We start from the raw sequence: 27,730 nt of genomic DNA, 5'->3' as shown, positions 1-27,730 counted from the left end.
CTTCCTCCTCACCTCTCTCTCTCTCAGTACTCTGTTCTTGTTAATATCAGTGTATCAATGAGCCTGGTTTTTTGCCTTTTATTATTATTATTAACATAGTGAGCACAGGCGTTTCGTACTCTGCGTCTGATTTTCCAGCAGCGAAGCCTCTGCCATCCGCCCCACCGTCCCGCTGGCTCTTGCTCATTGTCTTTCCCTTCCCTGCTTGCCTGCTCCCTCACGCCCCTGCTATGCGTGTTGGATGTGAAAAGGATGTCAGGGACTAGGTGGAGGGCATGTTCCTCTGAGCCCAGGCTGCACCTTGGCACAGTGGAGGGTCCACCCACCCCAGGTAGCCCAGGTGAGGCCCCTGGGTCCCCCTGTCACTCAGGCTGTCCACATGAAAGTCCAGATGTCTCCGACCAACAGATCCCTGGGAGAAAGGACGTGACGCTGCCGCTTCACCGGGATGGGTTCCCACGTCCCTCCGCGTTGACCCACAGCTTCCTTACGGTCTTGTATGTAGTTTGATGCTTTTAAGGGCCGGCCACGGTGGCTCAACGCCTGTAATCCCAGCACTTTGGGAGGCCGAGGTGGGCGGATCATGAGGTCAGGAATTCGAGACCAGCCTAGCCAAAATGGTGAGACCCCGTCTCTACTAAAAAATACAAAAATTAGCAGGTGCGATGGCTGGCCCCTGTAATCCCAGCTACTCGGGAGGCTGAGGCAGGAGAATCGCTTAAACCCGGGAGGCGGAGTTTGCAGTGAGCCGAGATCGCGCCACTGCACTCTAGCTTGGGCAACACAGCAAGACTCCGTCTCAAAAAGAAATTGTTAAGACTATTTTATCCAGGTTCCTACTTGTGTTCAGTTATGGGGTTGGGGGCGGGGTGGGAGGGCGATGACCTGACACAGTGTTACCGGATGAGGAGTCCGGTCTTGCTTTGCTTTCTGTGCCTTTTCTGTCTTGTCATTGGCTCTCCCGCCCTCCTACACGCACCCTGCCTGTTGCTTCTCTCATTCTCCAGTTCCCTTCCAATCCCTTCACTGGCTCTTTACTCCCCTCCCCCAGGTCAGAGCTCGGCGTTTCCTCCCTTTCTGTTCTCCCATCCTCCCGGGCAGCTGTCTCTGTCCTGTTCTGTCTCCTGTTCTCCCGCCCCCCAAGCTCCTTCCCTTCCTCCTTTCTCCTGGGCCCTTCTCTGCCGCACCTTCCACAGCTGCTCTGTTCCTCCCCATCCTCGTCTAGTCCCATTCGTTGTCCTTTCTCTCCCTGGGTCACAGAGATGGCCCCGGGGTGGCTGCGCCCTGTTGAGGCAGGGAACGTTTCTGCTGCATGGCCAAGTTCCCAACCTGGACCCACCGGGTCTGGCAGCCTGTCCCCGCAGTAGCCTGGGCTGTGCCCACGACACCCCCGCCGCCCAGCTACCCGGCCCTCTCTGTGCCTCACACTGGCTCCTAACCTGCTTCACCTTCCTGCTTCCTGCCCCGGTCTCCGGGCTGACGCTGTCTTAGGGGCGCCCCCTCCTCAGCTGGAGGGGCATGGTCCTCTGTCGCTACTACTTCCAATCCTGTCTCCCTTCTTTCTCTCCATATTGCTCTTCCACACTCATGCATCTCTTCTTTCCTTTCTGCTTTTTTTCTCGCTCACTCACCCGCTGGAGTGCAGTAGTGCAGCCTCCACCTCCCAGGCTCCAGTGATCCTCCTGCCTCAGCCTCTCAAAGTGCTGGGACCACAGGTGTGAGGCACCATGCCCGGCCTGTTCTTTTCTCTCTGCCCTTTTTTGTATTTTTTCCTTTCTCCTTTCCTTCTTCCCTAATGTCTGTCTCTCTCCTTCCCTTCTTAACTTCCCTCCTCTCTCCAGCCCTCTCCTACCCTCCTTTTCTCTTTTCCCCTATCTCCAGCCCTCTCCTACTCTCCTTCCCTCCCTCTTTCTCTCTCCCCCTCCGCACCGCTCCATCTCCCTCTCGGTCCAGTCCGCTGTCTGTGCCCACTCTCTGTTCCGTTTTCTCTCCCACCCTTCTTCCCTCTCCCATTTCTTCTCTTTTCCCCTCTTCCTGTTCTCTTTTTCTCGCTGTCCTCTCTGCGGCCACCCTTTTTCTCACTTCTGCTCTCCCTGTCCGGCTCTTCTCTCTCCTCTCTCCCTTCTAGCAGATTCTCTGGCTGTTTCCTCTCCTCTCCCTCTGTGCTCCTCCCTCCTCCTCTCTCCTCCCAGCCACTATCCTCTCTCTTCACCCTCTTCTCTTTCTGTCTCATGGTCTCCTCCTAGCTCTTTTCCTTCCCAGTTCCTGGCTCTCTCCTTTCTCTCTTTCCTCTTCTCTGGCTGGAGCTCCCCGCTCCTCCATCCCTCCCTCTCCCAGGGCAGTCGGCCCCCTCTCCCCGACCCTCTTCTCCCCCAACCCTCTCCCCCACCCCCTTCTGCCTAGGACGCTCCCTCCTTCACCCGTTTCTCTGCTTCCCTCTTCTCCGAGCTCACCGGCCATGGCACCCACCCTCTCCCTCTCTTCCTTCCTGTCCCTTTTTTCACCCCCTCGTCTTTCTTTCCTCTTCTGTTTTTTCTTCTCTTTCCACTTCTGACCCCCTACACTGTTTCCTTCTTTCTCCCTCTTCCTCTCTCCCCTCCTGCTCTGGCCATCTTTTCTTTTCTTTTTTTTTTTTTTTTTTTTTGAGACGGAGTCTCGCTCTGTCGCCCAGGCTGGAGTGCAGTGGCGCAATCTCGGCTCACTGCAAGCTCCGCCTCCAGGGTTCATGCCATTCTCCTGCCTCAGCCTCCTGAGTAGCTGGGACTACAGGCGCCCGCCACCACGCCCTGCTAATTTTTTTTTTTTGTATTTTTAGTAGAGACAGGGTTTCACCGTGTTAGCCAGGATGGTCTCGATCTCCTCACCTCGTGATCTGCCTGCCTTGGCCTCCCAAAGTGCTGGGATTACAGGCATGAGCCACCGCGCACGACTCTTCCTCCTGCTTTTTTCCTGCACTCTCTCCTCCCTCCTTTCCTCCCTCTTTTCCTCCCTCTTTCTCCTGTTTGATTTCCACCTCTTTTCTCTCCTCTCTCCTCTGAATCTGCCTCTTCCTCTTCTCACCTCCCTCTTCCTTCCCTGTCTCTCCCCCTTGGGTCTCTCTTCCTTCCCTCTCTCTGGTTTCTCTGTCTCTGCCCTGTCCTTTCCTTTCCCTCCTCTCTGGACCTGTCTCCTCTCCTGGCTCTCTCTCCCTCTCTCTCCTTCAAGCTCTCACTCCCACTGGCCTCCCTCCCGGGAGCCCCGTCTCCTCCGTCTCCAGGTGGCCCCTGCATCCCTGCCTGGTGGGCCTTTGCCTCCTTCTCCTGTTCCTGCCTTGCCTGCTCCCAGGTTTCCAGGTCCTGACCAGGAGGCAGGAGTCCATACCAAGGCCCAAACAGGCTAGCCCTGAGCAGGGCCCCCAAGCCTGAGGCCCAGGAGTGGACAGACCTTTGTGACACCCATTCTCTCTTTCTTTTCCATCTGTCCGGAACTCTGGACACTGCCTGGAGGAATCAGGCCTGCCATAGGCCCAGGAAGGCGGAAACAAAGAAGACGCTCAGAGACAGGAAGCAACTTGCCTAAAGACACACAGCACGTAAGGAGCAGGGACAGGACTGGGTGGGGCCCCTGGGGTTGGCCAGGAGTGGGCTCCTGAATCTGCTGATCCCTGGCCTCCTATCTGAGCTCAGTGAGCAGCGGATGACGCCTTTCTGCTCCATTCCGCTCCCTTCCCAACTCTTCCTCTGACAACATGAAGCACCTCAGTACTGAGGGGACCTCACCTGAATTCCATTTCAGAGATGAGAAAATTGGTGCCCAATGTTTCTGAAGACTAGCAACTGCTAAGACAGAGACTTCAAGGGAACCCGACCTTGCCTGAAGGACCAACAGCGCCCCCAGCAGGACACTTCCCTCCACTGAGAGAAGCCACAGGCGCCGGCCTGAGGCATTCTGAGTGCGTGGAATCCTCTATCACCACCTCCTGGCAAAGAACAGAGCTGCAACCCAGCTATATGAGACACCGAGAATGATCTCAACAAAAAGGAACAGTGACCAGAATGCCTGGGGGAGGAACAGGGGATACTGGGTGGAAGGAGGGGAGAGGGAGAAGTTGTAATATTTTGTAAAAATGAACATTTTTACTCCTAATCAATATATAAACATCATGCTCAGCAAACTTCTTGGTATGAAACTTCTGAACTTCACACATTTTCAAGTCATTCTATGGGTGGGTGGATTGGCTCCCATGGAAATGCAACTGGGACTGCACATGGGAAACAAAGGAAAATGGAATTTGGTTCACACAAACCTGTTTGGGAGATTGCATTTCCAGGAAATGGGCCAAATTGAGTTTGATTCCTTTGTAACAACATTGTTGTGCCTTGCTGACTGGAAGGTGGGTACAAATAAAGGAGGATGGACTGACAGCTGAAGAGGCACCAGTAATTAGCCCCTAATCCTTACCAGGGAGTCTCTCTGATGGGTTAAAGCCTACAGAGGCCAGGGGCGGTGGCTCACACATGTAATCCCAGCACTTTAGGAGACTCAGGTGGATCGCTTGAGGTCAGGAGTTCAAGACCAGTCTGGCCAACATGGTGAAACCTGGTCTCTACTAAAAATACAAAAATTGGCTGGGTGTGGTCGCACACGGTTGTAATCCCAGCTACTCAGGAGGCTGAGGCAAGAGAATTGCTTGAACCTGGGAGGTGGAGGTTGCAGTGAGCCAAAACTGAGCCACTGCACTCCAGCCTGAGTGACAAGTGAAACTCCATCCCACAAACACACCTGCCCCCCACCCACCAAAAAAAAAGAGCCTATAGTTTCCAGTAGACAATTTGGGGTTAGTAAAGAATTTTACAAAATACTAAATGCAGTCTTGTATATTTTAGGATTGTTTGCCATGCAACTATGTACTGGGAGCACCTAAATGCCCACATGAAACCCTAGGCTGGGAAGAGGGAAGCTTTCGCAATGCCATGGAGCCGATAACATTTTCTGGTGGCAGGAAATGGGAAGGAGCAACCCCTCCTGGAGCATTTACCTTGCCAGGTGCTCTCACATCTTAGACCAGAAGTCACGAGGCTAGGATGAGGGTCCAGGAGGCAGAGAATGAGGATTGAGTTAGGGTCAGGACAGTGGAGACAGAGAGGAGGAGACACAGAAGGATGGGTTGGGACTTTATCCTGGGGGAGGTGAGAGGCCACGGGGAGGGCTGTGAGCAGGGGAGTAGTGAGGTCAGCTCTAGTGTCAGGAAGCTCTCCATTAGGGGGATGGACTGAGGGGGGGATGCTGGGGGCTGGGAGGCCAAAGAGGAGGCTGGGCCGATGGTCCAGGTGGCAGAGGACGAGGCTTGAGCTGGGACCAAGGCCATGGAGACAGAGGTGAAGGGATGAGGCCAGGAAGAACTTTAGGGGTAGGTATGGTGGTGCATAGGAGAACGTGATTGGGACAGGGCAGTGCTCTGGTCCATGAGGTTGGGCAGGTGATGGCACCACTCACTGGAACAAAGATCCCTGGAGGAGCACCCGATCCGGGCAGGTGGGAGGCACTGGCTCCTTTAGTGGCCCCTGAGGCACATCCTGGGGAAGGAGCCCAGGAGGCAGATGGGGCCATGAGTCTGGAGATCAGGGGTGGGATCTGAGCTGGAGATGAGTTGGGGAACCGCTGGTGAAGAGGGGCTGTCTGGAACCTCCAGGGTGAAGGGATGGGGCAGACACCTGGAGTAGCAAGGGGGAAGCATGCACCACCATCACACACACATCCCTCTCCCCCAGCAAGGTGGGGCCCCACCGGGCCATGTCTTCCACAGATACACGTGTGCAAAATGACGCAGCACAACAGGGGGACTCCTGCAGTGCTGCTTAGAACTACTCAAATCCAGCAACACACTCTTACACCAGAGATGGAATAAGATGGCACCTTATACCAGAGATGGAAACTGCCCCAGCTATGTCAAAAGAAGGTGGGGGGAAAGAGCAACACTTGCAAAACTGTTGACATGTGCATCTGCTTGTTTCTGTGGAGAGTATCTGCAGCATACCAGGGGACAGAAAACTCAGGCTGCCTCCAGGGAGGGGAAGTGGGTGCTGGAGCCCAGAGTGAGCATACGGTTTCTCGACGTGGATTCCACTGCATCTTTTGTCTATTCTGGAGACAGGGTCTCACTCTTGTCACCCAGGCTGGAGTAAAGTGATTCAATCACAGCTCATGAAGCATCGAACTCTGGGGCTCAAGCGATCCTCCTGTCTCAGCCTCCCAAACAGCTGGGACTACAAGCATGAATCACTATGCCTGGCCAACCTACTCTATCTTTTGAGTTTCATACTTCATCCCTGGATAACCCGATCAATAAAATAAAATAGTGAGTGGGTTCCCCAAGGACCGGCAAGACCGGGAAGAAAAGTTTAATAAGAACAGAACCCTAGGGGAGCCTGAAGGAGCTCAGGCATTTCCTGGAATACCCCACAGAGTAACCCTGCCAGCCTGAAAGCAACCGAGACTTAGAGGGAAAGGACATAATCAGGTTTATAAAGATCCCAATGTTCAACCCAGGAAAAATAAGATGTTCCCCCAGTGCCGGGGTAGAAGACATCTGCAGATCAGACACAGGGACCAGGACTCCAAGTTGGGAACACTTCCGAAAAAGCATCAGTAGGCCTGGCGCAGTGGCTCATGCCTGTAATCCCAGCACTTTGGGAAGCTGAGGCAGGTAGATCACCTGAGGTCAGGAGTTCAAGAACAGCCTGGCCAACATGGTGAAACTCTGTCTCTACTAACAATACAAAAATTAGCCAGGTGTGTTGGCGGGCACCTGCAATCCCCGCTATTTGGGAGGCTGACGCAGGAGAATCGCTTAAACCCAGGAAGCGGAGGTTGCAGTGAGCTGAGATCGTGCCATTGTATACTCCAGCCTGGATGACAGAGCGAGACTCTGCCTCAAAAAAAAAAAAAAAAAAAAGCATTAGTAAACATTTCGGGAATCCTCTAGGAAAAGAATGAAGCAGGATTCACATGGAATGAAGACAGAAAAAGCATAAGCTATCTCCTGCAGGTGGAGAAAGAAACAGAAGTTAGCAATGCTAAGACTATCTTCTTTATTAAAGTTATCAAAAATAGGCCAGGCGCGGTGGCTCACGCCTGTAATCCCAGCACTTTGGGAAGCTGAGGCAGGTGGATCACTCGAGTCCAGCAGTTCAAGACCAGCCTGGGCAATATGGTGAAACCCCATCTCTACAAAAAATACAAAAACTAGCTGCGCGTGGTGGTGCACGCCTACAATTCCAGCTACTCAGGAGGTGGGAGAATCGCTGAGCCTGAGAGGTGGAGGTCGCAGTGAGTCAAGGTACCGCCACTGCACTCCAGCTCGGGTGACAGAGCAAGACCCTGACTCAAAAACAAAAAGAAGTGATGGGAGGGAAGGCAACCTCCCACGGTGCACCACCTCCTGGTCTTGACAGTCGACTCACGAACCATCACTTGTTTATAAGCGTGTTTCCGATCTGCCATCGTAATTCCATTTTAGTCATGCATCCCGAGATCATTCAAACCACACCCAAGAGAGACTGGATGACAGCACTCACTAGGGTGCTATTTATATCCATACAATGCAGGAGGCTAGCTGCGTGTCGATTTGGGGGACAGTTTAATAAACTGCCACACAACACAGCTGAGCTTCACACAGCCATGAGGATGGGGACAGCCATTCCTTGGGTTTCTGAATAACGTATCAAGTGAGCAGTGAATTTCAATCAAGCCTGTACATCAGGACCGTCTTGCCAAAACAACAGTTGGTTTTGGCTGCTGGAAGCTGTAGCTTTTCAAAACGTTCACACATTTCAATGTATCGTCGATGTTTTTAAATAGACTTACAGGGAGGGTGGCACACAGCAAAGGCCCGCAGGCCCTCGTAGCACCGCAGTCCAGGTAGGATGCTGGGCGGCGGGGGGTGGTGGAGGGGGTTCTATTTACAGTGTCTGGGTTTTGACTCCACTAACTGTTGGTTTTGTTTTCTTTCTTAAACCTTTTCCTTCAAGTCTGGAAGCCTGTGGAGGGCCTGTCACCCTAAAGGCAAGGATTCCTTGTTTGCACCAGGCAGACAAATGTCAAACCACGACCCCAGGGGCTGCACTAGGCGTCGGGCCCAGAAGCCCCTGGCCATCCAGCCCCGACTCTTTCATGCCTCTGCCCCTGATGAGGGGACCCAGGGTACCCTCAAGGGGACACAGAAGGGAGGCTGCATCCTAGTCCAGTGTCAAAGTGAGGGGGGCGCTGCAGGAGCCTGGACAGGACCACCTAGCCCAGCCAGGGACAGGAGGGTGAGACCACCTGGAACAAAGGCACAGAGGCTGGAGAGAAGGCGGCATGTTCCCAGACTGCATGGGCTCGGGGTAGGGGGATGCGAGGTCAGAACTGGCATAGTGGCCAGGATCTCGGGCTCTACTCCATGGGCAGGGGGGAAGCCCCTGGGGCTGCATGGGGCCACGGGGGAGGCAGGCGCAGGAGACAGCGGCTGCTGTGCCAAAGGCCCCAATCCAGCTGCTCCTCTGCCAGCAGAAGGCAGAGGACAAGGGGCTGGCCCAGGTGGCCTCGTGGGATGGGGGGAAAGGAGGGACCAGCAAACCCTTCTTGGGATGGCTGAGGACACAGGGGACTCCAGCAGAAAGGGAGGCCCCTGGGTGTGCAAGACGGGACACTGACCAGCCTGGGCCCTCACCGGCCACTACCCCCACCACCACCACCACCCCCACCCCCACCCTGGCCCCCGGTGTCCGGCGCTCCTGACATCATGAGGAACAGGACGACGGGAATGATGTACATCCACTGCAGCCGGACGGAAGGATGGACAGACAGACACAGAAAGAGAGAGAGAGGAGAAGGAGGTGAGTGTGGGCATCACCCACCCACGGTGGGGACCGGCATGAGGGGAGGCCGCGTAAGGGGAGGGCGCCCAGGTCCCCTACGTCACTACAGGTCAGGGAGGGCCGGTGGGGCACAGGGAGGGGCAGGGGTCTCGGTCCTCACTCAGGCCTCCTGCGGCGGTGGCGCGGGCCCTGGCGCAGCAGGACGCAGGGCTGTGAGCAACACGGCCCCCCCCAGGATGATGTGCCACTGGTGAGGGAGGGAGCGCAGGTCAGGGCCAGTGGGCTGCCGTGGGGCCCGAGGGCCAGCAGGGAGCGGGAGGGCACTCGAGTGGGCAGCAGGGCAGGGCCCAGCAGGCAAGGGCTCAGCCTCTGGGCCTCAGTTCCCTGCAGCACAACTGTTGGACTATCCAGGCGGAGCGGGTGAGGCCCTCAGGCAGGGCACTCAGCACAGCAGGGCTCAGCCATCCCAGCCTCAGCATCCTCCTAGCCTGCCTCGGGCCACGCAGACCTCCTCGCTGGCCTTGGCCTGCCGGGGCTCCTGTGCCACAACCTAACACCAGTCTCCACACTCAAGGGACCAGAGGCCTGGGTGGAAGCCACCTCCTCCGGCTGTCCCCAGCCTCCCCACCCCACGCCTCAGCCTCCAAGCCCCCAGGACTCAGACCTGCTGCTGGCAGCACAGGCCCCTCTCTCCTCAGCTCCAGGAGGCCTCCCAGGCACCCTGCTGCCCCCAATGCCCCTCCCTGGGCCACATCCCTCCCGGACCCACTCCTCTCTCCTTCCTGTACAACCCCCTGGAGAACCTGCTCGCCCCTCCTTTCCAAGCCTCCCTGGTTCCTTTGAAACCTCCACTGTTCCCTTCCTCTCCAGCCTCATGGCTCCAACCTAGCTCAGGCCGAGACCTCCCCCAGGACCCTGCGCCCTAGAGCTGGCCCGACCTCCCCTGACCACACTTCCATACCCTCTTCCTGCAAACAAGCCTCAGCCCAGGTACCAGGACACACAGGAGGCCCGGAGGACAAGGAGCAGGCCCGAGCACCATAGGGGAGTCTGGGTGGGAGCATGGAGGGCCTGGCCAGGCACCGGGACTGTCAGGAAGGGAATAGGGGAGGCGGGGGAGCCCCACTCACGTATTTGGCGAAGAAGGACTTCTGCTCCTGGGGGTTCTTGGCCTTCTGGGCCTGTTCCATCTCCAGGCGCTCAATGAAGGCCGCCGTCTCAGGGCTGGGGCAAGCGGAGAGAAGGAGAAGGGTGAGGCCCGGAGTCTAGGGACCTGGAGACCCTGAGGCCGCCAGGAAGGGCCGGGGCAGGTGGCAAGGGCGCCACGAAGGCAGCAGAGGCTCACCCTGGGGCTGTGGTGGGCGGCTGCAGCTGCACCGAGGTATTGAACAGCTCCAGGTCCACGTCCTCCACCTCATGGCCCCGGCAGCCCCCGGGGTGCGTCACCACCGACACGCCCACCACGTTGCCGGCCACATCCACGTGCAGGGTCAGCTGGTCCGACAGGTGCGACTCCACCAGGGAGCACTGTGGGGGGAGTGGGGTCAGTGGAGGTGGGGAGCCTGCTGCCTGGGCTCCACCCTAACCTCCCCCGGCCCCCACCACAGGACCCCCGGAGCATTTTTCAAAACCTTCCCATGGCTCCCTGTTACCCTCAGGCCCAAGTTCAACTGCCCCCCACCCTGGAGTCCTCACAATGCTATCCCCATGAAAGCACCCGCTACCTGGACCGACCCCTCCAGACCAGGAGGCCTTGGAGGGCAAGGCCAGGTCTGAGTCTCCCAGGCCTCTGCGGGCTCCAGAAACACAGGGGTTCGAATGGTGGAAGCAGGACCAGGGTAGGGGGTGAGGAGGACGAGGGAGAAGGGGGCTCATCCTCGACACCAACTCACCGCAGGGACAAAGGAGGAGACGTAGCCACCAGCTTCCAGGCCATCCAGGGCCCCGGGTCGCCTTGGGATCCGGACCCGGTACAGGCCATTCAGGGCTGCCACATCCTGGGGATGGGAGAAGAGGGTGCTGGTCAGAAGGATGGTGTCAGCCCTGGACAGGCTGTGATGCCCACCAGGCCTCCGAGGAGGCCCCTCTCCAGCCCCACCCACCTCACGGCCCACACTCCCCAGGCTAGCCAACCTGAGTCTGCCCAGGACTCTTCCTGTTGGGGTGGCCCGGCTGGTGGGTGAGGCCAGGAGCAGCTGGGACCGCCCCACCTAGGGGAAAAGCCACCACAAGGAGGGCAAAGCCCAGCCCAGTGATGGAGTGGGTCCTGAGGACGCCTTCCCTGTGCCTGGATCCAGCCGCACCTGGTGTCCACCCTACGCCTGGACGTACCAGTTACATGCATAATAAATTCTGTCTGGGGACAGCTGTGACAAGAGAATCATGTGGGCACCATGCAGGAAGGCTGCTCAGGCAGACCTCACCGCGTGGCCACCAGAATCAAGCCTGCACTCCCCAGCCTCCCTCACAGCTACATCTGGCTGATGGGTGGAAGTGGGTTGTGCCAGCTTTTGCAAGCTTTCTCTAAATGCTGCTGCTCCTTCTGCCCTCTTTCTCCCTCTCTATCCTGCTGCCTGGAGCCCTGGGGCCTCTCTGCATGAACCCTACAGAGGATTGAGCTGGGCCCTTGAGGCTGCCACAACACAGCGCGACAGAAGTGAGCTCCTGTCCAACCATAGCTATTTTGAGGCTTTCTCCTCACAAGCAAATCTCATCTAAGTGGTCATGAAACAGTTCAGCTGATCTGGAAAAGAAGAGGAGCCGACTGTGTGAACCTGTGGGGGAAGGGGGTCTGCCGGCAGAGGGAGCAGTGCAGGAAGAGGCCGTGACGCAGGACACCGTGCCTGGCGGCGCTAAGACGAACTGCAATGCCGTTCCACCAGGGGCAGTCATTGAGGACAGAGACTGAGAGTGGCAGGTGGTGCTGGGAGCCCACCTGGGCCTGGAGGGAAGGCTGCCGGGGACCAGCAGGGGGTGGCTGAAGAGACAGCTGGAAACCCTCCATCCCCATCCACACCCAGCCCTGAGTGCCCCACCTCACCCGGAGTCGGCCCCGCTCCTCCTCGCTGAGCTGCCGCTGTGACAGGGACAAGGTACCATCCTGCTGGTTCCAGAGCAGTGAGCCCCGCTTCCGGAAGTTGGCACTGTCATCTGTGAGGAGCTCAGGTTCAGAGACGCCCCCTCCCCTGCCCACCCTTCAACCCAGGCAGGGGCCAGGAGGTCCAGCTTCAAATTTTGGCCTGGCCTCCACCCGAGTGACCAGGTTCCCTCCCCATCTTGGCCCCCATTTTCCTATCTGCAAAGTGGGGACACCTCCACCATGTTCCACCTCACAAGGCAACCCGTAGCAGATGCATGAACCCCACAGCTCCCAAATCCTGCCTCTGCCTCGCCAGGTGACCCAGGGATAGCCACACAACCTCCCTGAGCCTCAGCTTCCCCAACTGCAAAATACGGAGGCTGTGGAGTTCCGGAATTCCCAACTACCTGGCCATGTCAGAATCAGGGGAGCTGTTCACTGAGCAGATGCCAGGGTTTGCACAGGGGCACCAGCTTCAGGGTTTGTGCCCTCAGGTTCGGGGCCTCAGACTCGATTACTACACTCTGGGCAGCACTGACGTCCAGCTCTGGGAACCTGGACACCTGCATCATGGCAATTTAAGTCTGGGTTTGAAGCTGGCCCCTGCTCTGCCACTCACTCACGATGAGACCTTGTGTGGTGCCTACTCTGAGCCCGTTTCCTCTTCTGGAAAAAGGGGCTGACACGAATACCTACCACCTCACATGGCTGCTGTGAGGACATCTGAGTTAATACTTGCAAAGCATGGAACCGCTAATGCTGGGCACGTGGCAACTGATCAGGAAAGCCGCTCTGAAATTATTACTGCTGTGCTGACCTTTTAAAAACTGAGGTTTGTCTCACAGGCAAGGGGGCATTTAAAGAGTGTTTCTCTTCTTTCATGTCCCCCTTTCCCCTAACCTGAGGCAAATCTGTTAGTAAATGGATGTTAGTAAATGTCATACGACGGGAGGCACCCGGACTCCAAGTCTTGACTTCTCAGGGCACCAATGTTAAGTGTCTAGGAGAGGACGTTGCCTGACTCACCGATCTCAAATGAGTGCTCCAGCAGCAGCCCCACCGTGCCACAGGCCTCGCCCTCTCGACCTTCCGCCCCAGCCTGCAGAGGACACAGAAGGCCCCAGGTGAGGACCACCCAAGCCCTCAGCATAGTAGTCACCCACAGAGCCCAGGACAGACAGACTGGTGGGCTGAGGGAGGAGCCTTATCTTCAAGTTAATCACTGCTGCTTGCCTTTATTTCACTAGAAACCACCCATTTCATGAATATTCATACTCTGGACTCCCTCACCCCCAGAAAACCAGACCCTACAAACATGCCTAACCTCATTGCCAAAGCAACTATCCCAAGGTCACTTCCAAGCCTTGCGCCACAAATACTCATGAGTTAAATGACACCCTCCCTCTCCCAAGGCTTCTTTTTCATGCTAATATTCAAATGGCCTCCTTATCACCTGACAGCCCAATAGCCAAGATGCAGCCTGAGTTCAGTCCCTATTAAGCACATTCAAGATTCATGCTTTCCTTTTCTCCAACCTCCAAACTTGCATATTTAGGAGACAAAACTCGTCTCCACTTCCTCAAGAGCCCCCTCCCACGCCTTATTTTCTTTTTCTGAGACAGGGTCTCGCTCAGTCGCCCAGGCTGGAGTGCAGTGGCATGATCTCAGCTCCCTGCAACCTCTGCCTCCTGGGTTCAAGCGATTCTCCTGCCTCAGCCTCCCGACTAGTTGGAATTACAGGCACCTGCCACCACACCCAGCTAATTTTTGTGTTTTTAGTAGAGACGGGGTTTCACCATGTTGAGCAGGCTGGTCTTGAACTCCTGACTTCAAGTGGTCCGCCCGCCTCGGCTTCCCGAAGTGCTGGGATTACAAGCATGAGCCACAGCGACCGGCCTAATTTTTTTTTTTTTTTAGTATTTTTTGTAGAGACAGGGCTCGCTATGTTGCCCAGGCTGGTCTTGAACTCCTGGCCTAGAGCAATCCTCCCGCCTCGGCCTCCCTAAGCGTTGGGATGACAGATGAGCCACCGCGCCCGGCTTCATCTTGCCTCTTTCATTTCAACCGCCCGGACGTCGGATTCTCCAAGATTCCACACCCGCAGCCCCGCCCCCTCATACATATTCCCGAGCCAGAGCCTTCCGACAGGTGCGCTTGTTCTCCCTCCCAGTCCTTGCAACCCGGTGCACTGGCAAGGCCCCTCCTGCGCGTGCGTGACTGAGGCCTGGCTTTCCAGGGATCTTCCACCTCTTCCCTCTCAGCCCTGCGCAGCCTCTTTCCGTCTGTAACTCACCTAAAGACCCAAGACCCGCGACATCCGTAGACCGCGCCCGCTATGCACAGCTAAAGAGCACTCACCCCTCGCGCACCAGTCCCGGCCCGGCAGCCGCTGCCCCGGGCTCGACTGGGCGCTGCTACCGCCATCAGCAAGAGCAGGAGCAGCCGGGTTGCCCCAGCGCTGGCTGCCGCCATCTCGGCTCCTTCCCACCAGCGAAGGGACGGCTGTGAGCCAGGAGCCGCGGAGCACGCCGGGAGAAACAGGCCGCATCCTGACGCCCGTGCGCCTGCGCTGGGCCCTGGCGCCTGCGCACTGGCGCCCGTCCGCACCTGGGGCCTGACGTCAGCAGGATGGGGCAGCCCCTTTGGCCTCATCTCCAGGAGCCGCCCCCTCCAGGGACGTCATCACAAACCAGGAGCCCGCTCTTGTGTGACGTCATAAAGCCCGCTCCGCATCATGACGTCACAGTGCGCGTAGTCCCGCCCCCTCGCTTTCTCCCTCGGCTCCTCCGTCCGCTCCCGTCGGACGGGGACATTGCGATGAGGCGGGATCGCGGCCCTAAGCCGGCCCTGGGTGGAGCTGGCGAGGTGGAACTAGGTGGGATGGCAGGTGAGAGAGGGGAACCAGGCCTAGAGGGGTTAGACCTGGTGAAGGAACCAAGTAGGATGGGGCCGGCAGTTCGGGGACATCTGATACCCCGTCCTCTCCGCGGGTCTGCGCCGGGCCCTCCCACTTGGGGAGCCAGGCACAGCCTCCCGGGATCGACCCCCAGACTTCGTCCTGGTAAAATGCCTCCTGGTTGCAGCCTCTCCCACGGGCCGTCCCAGACGGCTCCAACGCTACCTCCAGAGCGGCGAATTCGACCAGTTTCGGGACTTGCCCATCTTTGAGAGCAACTTCGTACAGGTAGGGAGCCCCAGAACCCCCTCATCCCCAGCTTCGGCCTGCCCCTCGACCTCCTCCTGACTTGGAAAGCTCCTGCTCCCCCATAACGTCCATCTCGTGGGATTCCCGACTCCTAACTCCTATGTGACCTCTGACACCCCATACTTCTAGTTCTTTAGATTCTTTGTGAACCCTGGCCTGTAACTCCCTTGCCTCAGTTTCCCTGACTTCACACCCATATGATTCTTGAACTTTAATTTCAAGATATCTGGCCCCCAGCCTGATTTTCAGCTCACCTGGTTCATGACCTTTTCCCCTACCAAGATTCCTAACCACTGATCCCTCCCCAGTTCTGCCCCCACATCTATCCTGCCCCTGACCTCTGACCTCTGGCCCCAGGTGACTCGGTTGGGAGAAGTTGCCAACGAGGTCACCATGGGGGTGGCAGCCTCCAGTCCAGCCCTGGAGCTCCCGGACCTATTGCTTCTGGCCGGCCCTGCCAAGGAGAACGGACACCTGCAACTCTTCGGGTAACTGCCCCCACCTCAGCCGAGACCCCTTCCTCCCTCAGCTCCAGGCACCTGAGCCCCCAGCAGTACCTCCCCTCGTCCAGACCACCCCCAGGGCCAGGAGCTGGCAGTGCTACCAGCCCTCCCTGAGCTGCCATCTACCCGGGAGAACAAGGACAGAGCAGCCCTCAGGGGCCAGAAATCAGAGACTAGACAGACCTGAAGGGGACAGTCCTCAGCCATGCCCCAGCAGTGGTCAGGAGAATGACCATTTCCGCAGGGCCTGCTCATGCCAGACGCCCCTAGGCCGCGCATACGATCTCACCTCTGACCTCATATCTTCACATGGTGGGGTCCCTTAGCCCCATCCACCAAAGAGCTAAACTGAGGCTCAGAGAGCCGGGAGCCAGTTGCCCAGGGTCCCACTGTGGCTCCAGAGTGGGCCAGGATTGGAATGCCAAGCTTGTCATGATTGTGGATCTCATGGTTCTTGAGCCCTCCTGTGCCTCACTCCACACTGCCCCTTTACGTCATATTTTTTCATTGGAAAAGTAATGCAGATCAGGTGCAGTGGCCCACACCTGTAATCCCAGCACTTTGGGAGGCCAAGGCAGGCAGATCACTTGAGGCCAGGAATCTGAGACCAGCCTGGCCAACATAGCAAAACCCTGTCTCTACCAGAAATACAAAAAATTAGCCAAGGCCGGGTGCGGTGGCTCACGCTTGTAATCCCAGCACTTTGGGAGGCTGAGGTGGGTGGATCACGAGGTCAGGAGAACGAGACCATCCTGGCTAACACAGTGAAACCCCGTCTCTACTAAAAATACAAAAAATTAGCTGGGCGTGGTGATGAGTGCCTGTAGTCCCAGCTACTCGGGAGGCTGAAGCAGGAGAATGGCGTGAACCTGGGAGGTGGAGGTTGCAGTGAGCTGAGATTGCGCCACTGCACTCCAGCCTGGGCGACAGAGCGAGACTCCGTCTCAAAAAAAAAAAAAAAAATTAGCCAGGTGTGGTGGCGGGCGCCGGTAATCCCAACTACTCGGGAGGCTGAGGCAGGAGAATCGCTTGAACCCAAGAGGTGGAGGTTGCAGTGAGCCGAGATCATGCCACTGCACTCCAACCTGGGTAACAGAATGAGTGAGACTCTGTCTCAAAAAAAGAGAGAATAAAAAAGAAAAGAAAGGAGAAAAGAAAAAGTAATGCAAACAAACGAGAAAACAAGCACAAAATAGACAGCAGAAGCTGTTCCTTTTTCTCACCCAAGGCTCCTGCCCCAACTCCAGCTACAAACACTGAAATGTTTACGTGCCTACAGTACAGAAACATTCTGCCAGTAGCTTTCACTTTTTTTGTTGTTTGTTTTTTTGAGACAGAGTCTCCAGGCTGGAGTGCAGTGGCACAACCTCAGCTCACTGCAACCTCTGCCTCCTGGATTCAAGCAATTCTCCTGCCTCAGCCTCCCGAGTAGCTGGGATTACAGGTGCCTGCCACCACGCCCAGCTAATTTTTGTATTTTTAGTAGAGACGGGCTTTCACCATGTTGGCCAGGCTGGTCTCGAGCTCCTGACCTCAGGTGATCTGCCTGCCTGGGCCTCCCAAAGTGCTGGGATTACAGGCATGAGCTATCATGCCTGTCTGGCTTTCACTTTTTTGACCACATCTCACAGTTCATGAAAGAGAGATGCCGGGTATGGTGACTCATGCCTGTAATCCCAGCACTCTGGGAGGCTGAGGTGGGAGGATTACTTCAGGCTTGGAGTTCAAGACCAGCCTGGGCAACATAGCAAGACCCCCATCTCTACAAAAATCAAAATTACAAAGCTAGCCAGGTATGGTGGCACACATATGTGGTCCTAGCTACTGGGGCTGAGCCAGGAGGATCACTTGAGCCCAGGAGTTCGAGGCTGCAGTGAACTGTGATCACACCACTGCACTCCAGCCTGGGCAATGAAGTGAGACCCGTTCTCTAAAAAAGAAAGAAAGAGAGGGAAGAAAGAAGACAGAGAAAAGAAGAAAGGGAAGAAAGTAAGGAGGGAGAAATAGAGGAAGGAGGGAAGGAAGGAAGGACAAACTCACATTGTCTCACACATGCACACATGAAGGTCCACAGTTCCTTCTCTGCACTTCTGAAATCCAAAAGATTGCTTTTCTAATTTCGTGGCCAAATCAGATTTTGACCTGCGTGTACTCAAGATTACTTACAGCCTTTATTAATCCCCCTGCCTAAGTTAAAAACCTTTCACAAAGGAGTATTCTGACACCAGTACAGTACCCTGAGATATTTTCTCTTCTACACTATACCTTTATTTTTGTTTATGTGTTGTAGAGATGGGATCTCACTATGTTGCCCAGGCTGGTCTTGAACTCCGGGCCTCAAGTGATCCTCCCACCTCAGCCTCCCAAAGCACTAGGATTACAGGCATGAGCCACTGTGCCTGGCCTTTATTTATTTATTCATTCATTCGTTCATTCATTTAATTTTGAGACAGGGTCTCACTCTGTCATCCAGGCTGGAGTGATCACAGTTCTCTGCAGGCGCAAGCGATCCTCCCACCTCAGCTGCCTGAGTAGCTGGGACTACAGATGTGCACCACCCACACCTGGCTAAGTTTTGTATTTTTTTGTAGAGACAGGTCTCACCATGCTGCCCAAGCTGGTCTCGAACTCCTGGGCTCAAGCAATCCTCCTCCCTCGACCTCCCAAAGTGCTGGGACTATACATGTGACCCACCTTGCCCAGCCCCTTTTATTTTAAATGCTAACTGTATTTCACCAATTGATCTCATCACTCACTGAATCATGACCTGCAGTTGGAAGAACACCAGTGATGGTGCTGAGAGTGGCTGTGACCCTCTCATAAGCTCCTTTGGCACCCTAAAACCCCTTCCCAAATGAACATACCACTGAAGTGAGAACATTGAGCTTGCTCTGCAAATTTGGCCTCAGGACTCACCTCCTAGCCCCTCACTTCTGTCTAACCAACTTCCAGCCCTGAGCTATTCTGGGGCAGTTTCTGACAGAGAGAGATATATATACGCATACATGTATATATACATATATACACATATACACATATATACATATATATACACATATGTATACACACATATATATACACACATATATATATGGATCCATCCTTTCTTTAAAAACAGCAGTAGAGGCTGGGTGTGATGGCTCACACCTGTAATCCCAGCACTTTGGGAGGCTGAGGTGGGCAGATCACCTGACGCCAGGAGTTTGAGACCAGCCTGGCCAACATGGTGAGACCCCATCTCTACAAAAATACAAAAAATTAGCCAGACATGATGATGGGCGCCTGTAGTCCCAGCTACTCAGGAGGCTGAGGCAGGAGAATCATTTGAGCCCAGGAGTCGGAGGTTGCAGTGGCCAAGATCTCACTACTGCACTCCAGCCTGGGTGACAAAGCAAGACACTATCTCAAAACAAACAAACAAACCAGCAGTAGAAGGCTGGGTGCAGTGGCTCACACCTGTAATCCCAGCATTTGGGAGGCCAAGGTGGGAGGACTGCTTAAGCCCAGGAGTTGGAGACCAGCCTGGGCAACATAGTGAGACCCCATCTCTACTAAAAATACAAACATTAGCCAGGGATGGTGGGGTGTGCCTGTAGTCCCAGCTACTTAGGAGGCTGAAGTGGGAGGATTGCTTGAGCCCAGCAGGTCCAGGCTGCAGTGAGCTGTAATCACGCCACTCCACTCCAGCCTGGGCAATGGGAGCAGGACCCTTTCTCAAAAAATAAAATAAAAAGCAGTAGCCACAGGCTGGGCGCGGTGGTCACACCTGTAATTCCAGCACTTTGGGAGGCCGAGGCGGGTGGATCACGAGGTCAGGAGTTTGAGACCAACCTGGCCAACATAGTGAAACCCCCTCTCTACTAAAAAATACAAAAATTAGCCAGGCATGGTGGTGGGCGCCTGTAATCCCAGCTACTCGGGAGGCTGAGGCAGGAGAATCACTTGAACCGAGGAGATGGAGGTTGCAGTGAGCCGAGATCGCGCCATTGCACTCCAGCCTGGGAAACAGTGCGAGACTCCATCTCAAAAAAAAAAAAAAACAGCAGTAGCCACAAGCCATACGCCGCTTCTCCCTGCGCCCACCCCCTCATCAGCACGACACCCATATCCATTTTGTATTGCCATGAGCACAGCCACCACACTCTTTCAGACATATTTGCACAATTGGACTCTTTTTTTTTTTGAGACGGAGCCTCACTCTTGTTGCCCAGGCTGGAGTGTAGTGGCACAATCTTGGCTCACTGCAACCTCCGCCTCCCAGGTTCAAGAAATTCTCCTGCCTCAGCCTCCCAAGTAGCTGGGATTACTGTCATGTGCCACCACACCCAGCTAATTTTGTATTTTTAGTAGAGACAGGGTTTTGCCACGTTGGTCAGGCTGGTCTCAAACTCCTGACTTCAGGTGATCCGCCTGCCTCGGCCTCCCAAAGTGCTGCGATTACAGGCCTGAGCCACCGTGCACGGCCTGCACAGTTGGACTCTTTTTGACCATTGCATGTGCTCTGCTGTCTTAGACACCAAGCTGTGTCCCTCCTCATGTTAAAGTGGTAGGCAACGTCCTTAAACAAATGCCTGCCCTCAGACGGCTTGGGTTCAAATCCTGGCGTTACTTCATCACTGGCTTTGGCCAAGCTCAACCTACCTGCCTGTGCCTCAGTTTCCTCATCTGGATGATAGGGATAAGAGGAGAGTGCACCCCATAAGGTTGTCGGGGGAAAAACTGGGTAAATATAATAGCACCTGGCTCTGAGTAAGTGCTCCATAAATGTCAGCTGTTATTCTTCTATTTGGGGGACAAAAATCAAGTCAACCACTGAGGGACACTGGGGTTTGTCGGCGTCTCGGTTACAGGCGGTGTGGCAGGGGACATCCGCGCGTACGTTTCTGTGCACAGGTGTGAGGGTGTCTGTGAGATCCATTCCTGGCAGTGATATTGCTGGACCAGAGAGGCCACCTGGCTACTCAGTGTTGTAGGTGAACATGGGACCTGGGCTCCAATCCTGGCTGTGTGACCTGAGCCAAGATCCTCACTCTTTCCTGACTGCTTCCTGCTTTGCCCTGTTGGACCTTAAATCGGGCTGCGGGCCTGAGCAATCAATTTACCAAGATACTCAAAAAGCATCCACTGAAGCATCCACTGAGCACCTGCCATGTGTCAGCTGCGGGTACCAGGGAAACTTTCACCACTGGACAAAGCAGGCCTCCAGGAACTCCCTGCCCTCCAGGAGCTCCCACTCTACCAGGCAGGCAGAGGGAACAGGTGGCCATTTGTTAGATGGGCAAGGCCTGTGGGGCTCCGTCAGACCGGAAAGGACTACGGGGAAGTCTCAACAGGGTGGATGTGGTTGAAATAGGCCAGGGGAGACATCCCTGAGAACGTGCCTCCTGAAACACAGGGCGATGAGGGGGCGGGTCTTGCCTGGAGAAAGAGCTTTTCAGGTGGAGGGAACCATCTGTGCAAAGGTGCTAGGGTCGGACTGAGCCTGGTGTGTTCATGGAACAGCAGGAAGGCCAGTGTGGCTGGAGGTGCAGGAGGTGAGGGCAGAGAGGGAGTAAGGGGCTCTGCAGGTCTGTGGGCCATGGTGAGGGCTTTGTGTTTATTCCTGTTGAGCCAGAGCCACAGGAGGGCTCTGAGCAGAGGGACCCAAGCTGCCCAAGGTGTTGACCTGCGCCCTCTGGGGGACTTGTGGGGAACAGACTGTAGGGACTGAGGGCTGAGGCAGGTGGCTGGACGCAAGGGTGGCGGAGGAGGGAGTTAAAAGGGTTTGGATTGTGGATACATTTTAAAGGTGGCAGGCAAAGTGAGGTGGCTCATGCCTATAATCCCGGCACTTTGAGAGACCGAGACGAGAGGATCACTTGAGCCCAGGAGTTGGAGAACAGCCTGGCCAACATGGTGAAACCCCATCTCTACTATATAAAAATAGAAAAATTAGCCAGGCATGGTGGTGCACGTATAGTCCCAGCTGCTCTGGAGGCCGAGGCAAGAGGATTGCTTGAGCCCAGGAGGTTGAGGCTGCAGTGAGTTATGACCATGCCACTGCGCTCCAGCCTGGGCAACAGAGTGAGACCCTCTATCTCAAAAACCAACAAAAAATAGTGGAGCCACCAGGATGTGGTGTCAGGACTCATCAGGGTGTGAGAACATGGAGTCCACAGCGACTCCAAGATTTTGACCAAGCAAGAGGGGGATGTAGCTAAGACAGGGAAGACCAAGAGGAGCAGGCTGTGTGTGAGGGGCTGAGGGAGCTCGAGAAGTGGGCTGTTGAACATGTTGAGTCGGATGGTAGATCCCACACCCAAGATGGGATTTTTTTTTTTTTTTTTTTTGAGACACAGTCCCTCTCTCTGTTGCCCAGGCTGGAGTGCAGTGGCGTGATCTCGGCTCACTGCAACCTCCGCCTCCCAAGTTCAAGCAATTCTCCTGCCTCAGCCTCCAAAGTAGCTGGGATTATAGGCACCCACTACCACGCCCGGCTAATTTTTAGTATTTTTAGTAGAGATGGAGTTCCGCCATGTTGGCCAGGCTGGTCTCGAACTCCTGACCTCAGGTGATCCTCCTACCTCAACCTCCCAAAGGGCTGGGATCACAGGCGTGAGCCACCGCGCCCGGCCCCAGATGGAAATTTCAAGTAGGCAGTTGTATATTCGAGTCTGGAGTTTAGGGGAGAGGACTAGTGGGAGACAAAAAGGAGACATGTGGCTGGAAGAAAGTTGGGCATGGACTCAAGTTCAAGAGGCAATGAAAGTGGAAAGGGATTCGTGGGGCAGAGGGAGGGGTGGCAGAGTGGGGACCCCTGACCCCGATGGTGCTGGAGGACCCGACAGGGTCAGAACCTGAGGCTGCCCCTTCCTCCTACCCAGGCTGTTCCCCTTGAAGTTCGTCCAGCTCTTTGTCCACGACAAAAGCCGGTGTCAGCTCGAGGTCAAGTTGAACACCAGCCGCACCTTCTACTTGCAGCTGCGCGCCCCACTCAAGACCCGAGACCGAGAGTTTGGCCAGTGGGTGCGGCTGCTCTACCGCCTGCGCTTCCTCTCCGCTTCCACTGTGCCCTTCACGCAAGAGTAAGAGGTGCTGGAGGATGAAGATGGGGAGGGTGATGATGATGAGGTGGAGGCCCAGAGGGAGTGGGAGGAGGTGGGGAGAGGGGGGAAGCGCAGTGGGGCAGCAGACGGCAGAGGGGAGGTGTCTGAGGACTCCCAGGTCTAAGAGAGGAGAGAGCTTGGGTCCTGGACTCCTGGGTCTGAGGGAGATGAGGGCTGGGGTCCTGGACTCCTGGGTCTGAGGGAGGAGGGGCTGGGGCCTGGACTCCTGGGTCTGGAAGTAGAGGTGACCCAGGGATATGGGGGTCTGTGGGTAGAAGCCAGCAGTCTCTCCAGGGCCTTGGCACCCCTAGCCAAGGGGGCTGTCGTATCCTACTTGGGAACACACACAGCCACCCACACCCGTGCCCCAGCCCCTCTCCCCGTGACATACCAGAGTAGGGTCTAGAGAGGGACAACCTGTGCCCTGAAGGAGTGGGGTCAGCCAGGCCCAATGTCCAGTTCTCTGTAGGGCCTTGGGGGTCAAGGTGGAGCAGGGGATGATGCCAGTTTTAGAAGCTGGGGGCACTGGAATCTGTGCCCCCTCTTAAGACACCTGGCTTCCCCTGCCATTCCAGTAAGTGCAAAGTCCCTCCCCGCCCCCTCACTCCCTAACTGCAGGCCAAGGCCTCTGAAACAAACTCTCTCTCCCCAGCCCCAAGGCGTGGAAGCCAGACTTGACCCCAAGACCTCTGAACTCTGGGGACTCTGAGTCTTCCAGCATCCTTCAAGGTCACCGAATGACCAGAGATCAAAGTACCTTGCCTCAGGGCCGGGCAGATGAGATATTAAAGTTAATAAAGGTCAATCCATTAAGAACCAACAAGCAGGCCACGAGCGGTTTCGCCTTCATCACCAAGTCCGCGCAGCTGCCTGGCAGGAGTTTGTCCAGCACGGCTGCCTCTCTCTTCGGTTCGCCACGTCTAGCTCTTGGGACCGCTGCCAAGGCCTAGAGGCGGCCATACCGACACAGCTGCTTCGGTAGAGTGGCCTTCTGGGTGTGGCCTGGGTGTGTCTTTGACTCGCTGCCACTGTCGTTGCCCCTAGCCTGCACCCTCCCTCCCTCCCAGCAGCTTCTCTGGGGCCGGCCTCCCCGTGGGCTTGGGTTCACCTCTGATGCTCTGTGGTTGCTGTGACAACGTGGCTGCCTCGCTAAAGTAGCTATTCCAAGAGGCCACCTCACCGCGGCCTGTGTCGACGCAGCTGCTCCCATCGCCAACCCCGGGGTGACCAATCCCCTGCGGGAGGAAGACGGAGCTACGGAGTCAAGAAGGACAGACACTCCAGGGTCCAGACAACACTGTTTTGTTCTCAGCGAAAACTCCAGAAAGAACACAGTCCCGGGAGGTTGGGGATTGGGGTCAGGACTCCACCACCAATTGTCTTGGCAGGTAGGGGACAGGTCTCACTGCGGCACTGCAGGAAAACGAGAAAGCGGGTGAGCCAGGCCCGGGCACGCCTCCTCCTGAAGCCCCAGGAGGAGGAGCTGCATCCACATGACCAGCAGGGGGACAGGATGACGGTCACCATCCCGCCCCATCCCAGGCCACTGTGGCTGGACAACCCAGAGTCACAGTGCCCCTGATTACTGATATTTTGGATCCCAGATGGGGACATTCTGAGCTGCTGGCTGTACGCGGTCACTGGAATCCTGAGGCTGGGATTTTTCTGAGCTGATTTAATAGTTAATCAGGGAGACAGCAGAGTATCAGAAATTGGGTGGGCTTGGAAGGGCAGTGATCTGGGGTGTTTTTGTTTGGTTTTTGAGACAACAGAGTCTCACTCTGTTGCACCAGGCTGGACTGCAGTGGTGCCATCTCAGCTCACTGCAGCCTCGGCCTCCCCGGTTCAAGTGATCCTCCTGCCCCAGCCCCCCAGGTAGCTGGGACAACAGGCATGTGCCACCAGGCCCGGCTAAATTTTTTTGTATTTTTAGTAGAGACAGGGTTTTGCCATGTTGCCCAGGCTGGTCTTGAACTCCTGGGCTCAAGCAACCCGCCTGCCTTGGCCTCCCAATGTGCTGGGATTACAGGTGAGAGCCACCGTGCTTGGCTAGAAAGTGTCGTCTCTGAGCCTTTGTTAAGGGTCCCCAGCCACCCTGTCTGCTGGGCTGTCCTCAGAGCCAGGGAAGTCAGAGGTCAGAAGTCACCATCCGGGAGGGACTCTGGAAGTCCACATTGATGTCATCCTGCTCTGAGGGACATGGTTAGTGGCCTCCTCGCTGAGCCTTGACTGGCAGACGTCTGATGGGCCGGAGCCCAGGGTAAAGGAGCGGGGGAATTGTGTTCCAGGAAGAGGGAAGAGCATGTGGCAAGTCCCTGTGGCAGGAAAGCCTGGCCAGTGTAACCGCCAACAGCCTGGTGTGGCTGGGACAGCATGTGGGAAGAACCAGGGCGGACACACCACCGTGAACACCAGGCGGAGGGGCGCTGGGGTGGTGGGGATCCCCCAGCAGGCTGGGATCAGGGCTGGGGCAGAGCAGCTCTGGATAGAGAGAGCTCTCTGGGGCCAGAGTCCAAGGGTGAAGGTGGCTGGCAGGAGGGAGAGACTGGAGACAGGGAGGCGGCTGGAAATGGAATATGGGAGGAAGAGGATGTAGCTTTCGCTGGGGCTGGAGCTGTGGGACCGAGATGAGGGGACGGGGCAGGGAGAGGCAGGGGCAGGTGGGTGGGAGCATGGGGACAGGCTATGGAGGGGAGGCACTTTTGGGAGCTCCCACCACCCCTGGTCATCCGTGTTATCCATATTTGCTCTCACTCTGTCAACCCATCTGCCTACGGGGGCCCAGGTACACTGGAGGCCTTGGGGACGTTTCCTAAGCCCTTCTCACTCAGCCTTCCTCTTCCTTGTCCTTCAACTCCTTTGGAAAAATCTGACTCCTGCCCAAGCTGGGTCAGGGGCTCCCCCACCCCAACTCCTAGGATGCCCTGTGCTGCCTTCAGGACAGCAGCTTGCCAGTCCTCCTCCCAGAGGGCCGGTCTCACTCGTCTCCAGATCTCAGCGGTGCTCAGCCCGGGGCCATCGGCCAGGCTGGCACAGGGCCCGAGCAAGGGTCAGCCAGTGTTGGGGATGGCCACGCCCTCACCTCGGACCTCCAGCTTGCACTCAGCCAGCGCCTCGCCCAGCTCGTTGACGGCCCGGCAGGTGTAAGTCCCAGCGTCGAAGGGCGAGGGGCGACGGATGTTCAGCGTCAGGACTCCTTGGTAATTGGTTATCAGGAACTTGGGATCTTCACGGATTTCCATCTTGTTCTTCATCCAGACCACCTTCGGCTGTTGAGAGTCAAGGGAGAGGAGGCCAACTTAGAGAGAGTCCCTGGGCAATGATGACAAAATGGGGCTCAGGAAGCAGATCTGGGTTCTAGGCTCTGCCACCCTCTTGCCAGATGTTCTTGGACGAGTCACTTCTCCCTGACCCTCAGTCTCCTCTTCTGTAAAAGCAGGTTGATAATCCCACTTCACAGGGTAATGGTGGGGTCTTCCCATTGCTCTCAGGACAAAGAGCTCACTGTTTGTAGTGGCCCACAGGGTCCCACACTCTTTGACCCCCATTACTTCTCTGCTCCAGCCAAACAGGCTACCTCACTGTCCTTCAAACAGACCAGACAGGCACCCACCTCAGGACCCTGGCACTGGCCGTTCCCTCTTCCATAGTGCCCTTCCCTTTTTTTTTTTTTTTGGGACAGAATCTCGCTTTGTCTCCCAGGCTGGAGTGCAGTGGCGTGATCTTGGCTCACTGCAACCTCCACCTCCCGGGTTTAAGCAATTATCCTGCCTCAGCTTCCCAAGTGGTTGGGATTAGAGGCGCCTGCCACCATGCCTGGCTAGTTTTTGTATTTTTAGTAGAGATGGGGTTTCACCATATTGGCCAGGCTGGTCTCAAACTCCTGACCTCAGGTGATCTGCCCGCCTCAGCCTCCCAAAGTGCTGGGATTACAGGTATGAGCCACTGTGTCTGGCCCAGCCCTTCATAATTTTATATTATTTATGTGGCTCTGGGCAAATGTCAGTCTACCCCAACATACAGGAAATTTCTTGTTCGAATCACCCAGGTCATTGAAAGCCTCTGAAAATGTTTGTTGTAAGAATAAATGGAGTGAATAAATGAATGAGAGCACGAAACAGTGCTGTAAATAAGCAAATGGAGTGAAGGAATGAACTGAGTAAATGGATGGATTGGTAGGTGGATAAATGAGTGGAATGAGTGACATGAATGAGTGGAGTTAGTGAATAAAGTATACAGAGATGGAGACATGGTATGCCTTAAGGAGGCTGAAGCGAAGAACCTACAGCCCAGACCAGAAGCTGGCAAACTGTTCCTATAAAGGGCCAGATGGTAAATATTTCAGGCTTTTGGGGCCCTGTAGTCTCTGGGCCTGGAACACAAGCCACGCACATTTATTTACATTTTGTCTGCAGTAGCTGTAAACAAAACATAAACAAATATGCTTGGCCCGTGTTCCAATAAAACTTTATTGAGAGAAACAGGTGGTGGGTGGATTTGACCCGTGGGTGATGGTTTGCCAACCCCTGCTCTAAATGAGCTCTAGGTTGCAAGTGTCCCTGTTCACAAAGAGCAGTCGGAAAATGGCTGGACAGGAAGACCCTGGGGAGCTCTGGTGGTTTAGGCTGCCCCTGCTCCCAACGTTTCTTTTTCCACGGGACTGGCATTTGTCCTTGGGCAGAGCAAGAGAAACTTAATGGTCCTCTCCTCAAGCTGCCAAGACAAGCTGTTACCTGGCAGTCAGGGGACAAAGAAAAAGGCAAGAGGCCAGGAGCGGTGGCTCATGCCTGTAATCCCAGCACTTTGGGAGGCTGAGGCAGGCGGATCACCTGAGGTCAGCAAAATGCCGTCTCTACTAAAAATACAAAATTTAGCTGGGCATGGTGGTGCACACCTGTAATCCTAGCTACTCAGGAGGCTGAGACAGGAGAATCGCTTGAACTTGGGAGGCGGTTGCAGTGAGCCAGGATCGCACCACTGCACTCCAGCCTGGTCTCAGGAAAGAAAGAAAAAAAAAGAAA

General features: G+C 55.8%; 2 protein-coding genes and 1 long non-coding RNA gene across 5 annotated transcripts in view; 1 reads left to right on the top strand and 2 right to left on the bottom strand.

The window, feature by feature from the left end:
* Positions 1 to 7,601: 7,601 nt before the first annotated feature.
* EMC10 (ER membrane protein complex subunit 10) lies at positions 7,602 to 14,625 on the bottom strand. Of its 2 annotated transcripts, none has more exons than XM_055370191.1 (7): positions 14,275 to 14,625; positions 12,943 to 13,015; positions 11,878 to 11,987; positions 10,730 to 10,834; positions 10,183 to 10,364; positions 9,968 to 10,061; positions 7,602 to 8,796 (listed from the first exon to the last, which is right to left on the bottom strand). In XM_055370191.1, exons 1-7 carry the CDS (start codon positions 14,566 to 14,568, stop codon positions 8,686 to 8,688), a joined length of 969 nt encoding a protein of 322 aa, XP_055226166.1. In that variant the 5' UTR covers positions 14,569 to 14,625; the 3' UTR covers positions 7,602 to 8,685. The 2 variants fall into 2 exon arrangements, with proteins under 2 accessions (XP_055226166.1, XP_055226165.1); XM_055370190.2 differs by lacking the exon at positions 7,602 to 8,796 and adding an exon at positions 8,998 to 9,084 and having other exon boundaries at positions 14,275 to 14,409.
* On the top strand, positions 14,545 to 26,839 carry GARIN5A (golgi associated RAB2 interactor 5A). Of its 2 annotated transcripts, none has more exons than XR_008673910.2 (5): positions 14,545 to 14,803; positions 15,000 to 15,100; positions 15,479 to 15,609; positions 22,488 to 22,688; positions 23,362 to 26,839. It is a non-coding gene; the product is annotated as a golgi associated RAB2 interactor 5A (long non-coding RNA). The 2 variants fall into 2 exon arrangements; XR_008673911.2 differs by having other exon boundaries at positions 22,488 to 22,695; positions 23,362 to 23,532.
* The window catches only part of MYBPC2 (myosin binding protein C2), a 36,761-nt gene continuing 33,026 nt past the window's right edge, over positions 23,996 to 27,730 (bottom strand). The window contains exons 27-28 of the mRNA XM_055370185.2: positions 25,792 to 25,978; positions 23,996 to 24,122 (exon numbers count right to left, since the gene is read on the bottom strand). Coding sequence (XP_055226160.1) covers positions 24,112 to 24,122; positions 25,792 to 25,978 — 198 coding nt within the window. The 3' untranslated portion in view covers positions 23,996 to 24,111. The remainder of the gene's footprint in view (positions 24,123 to 25,791; positions 25,979 to 27,730) is intronic.

This window comes from Gorilla gorilla, chromosome 20 (genome assembly GCF_029281585.2).
Source record: "Gorilla gorilla gorilla isolate KB3781 chromosome 20, NHGRI_mGorGor1-v2.1_pri, whole genome shotgun sequence".
Taxonomy (NCBI): Eukaryota; Metazoa; Chordata; class Mammalia; order Primates; family Hominidae; genus Gorilla; species Gorilla gorilla.
Note: the sequence above shows the minus strand (reverse complement) of the source record. Positions and strands in the feature narration are given on the sequence as shown.

Excerpts from the sequence above, each read along its gene's own strand:
- EMC10 (XM_055370191.1), bottom strand. The coding sequence starts at position 14,568 with ATGAGGCCAAAGGGGCTGCCCCATCCTGCTGACGTCAGGCCCCAGGTG. Across the intron at positions 10,835-11,877 it reads AGGAGCGGGGCCGACTCCGG|GATGTGGCAGCCCTGAATGG; the intron begins GTGAGGTGGGGC and ends TCCCATCCCCAG. Across the intron at positions 10,062-10,182 it reads CCGCCCACCACAGCCCCAGG|CCCTGAGACGGCGGCCTTCA; the intron begins GTGAGCCTCTGC and ends CGCTTGCCCCAG.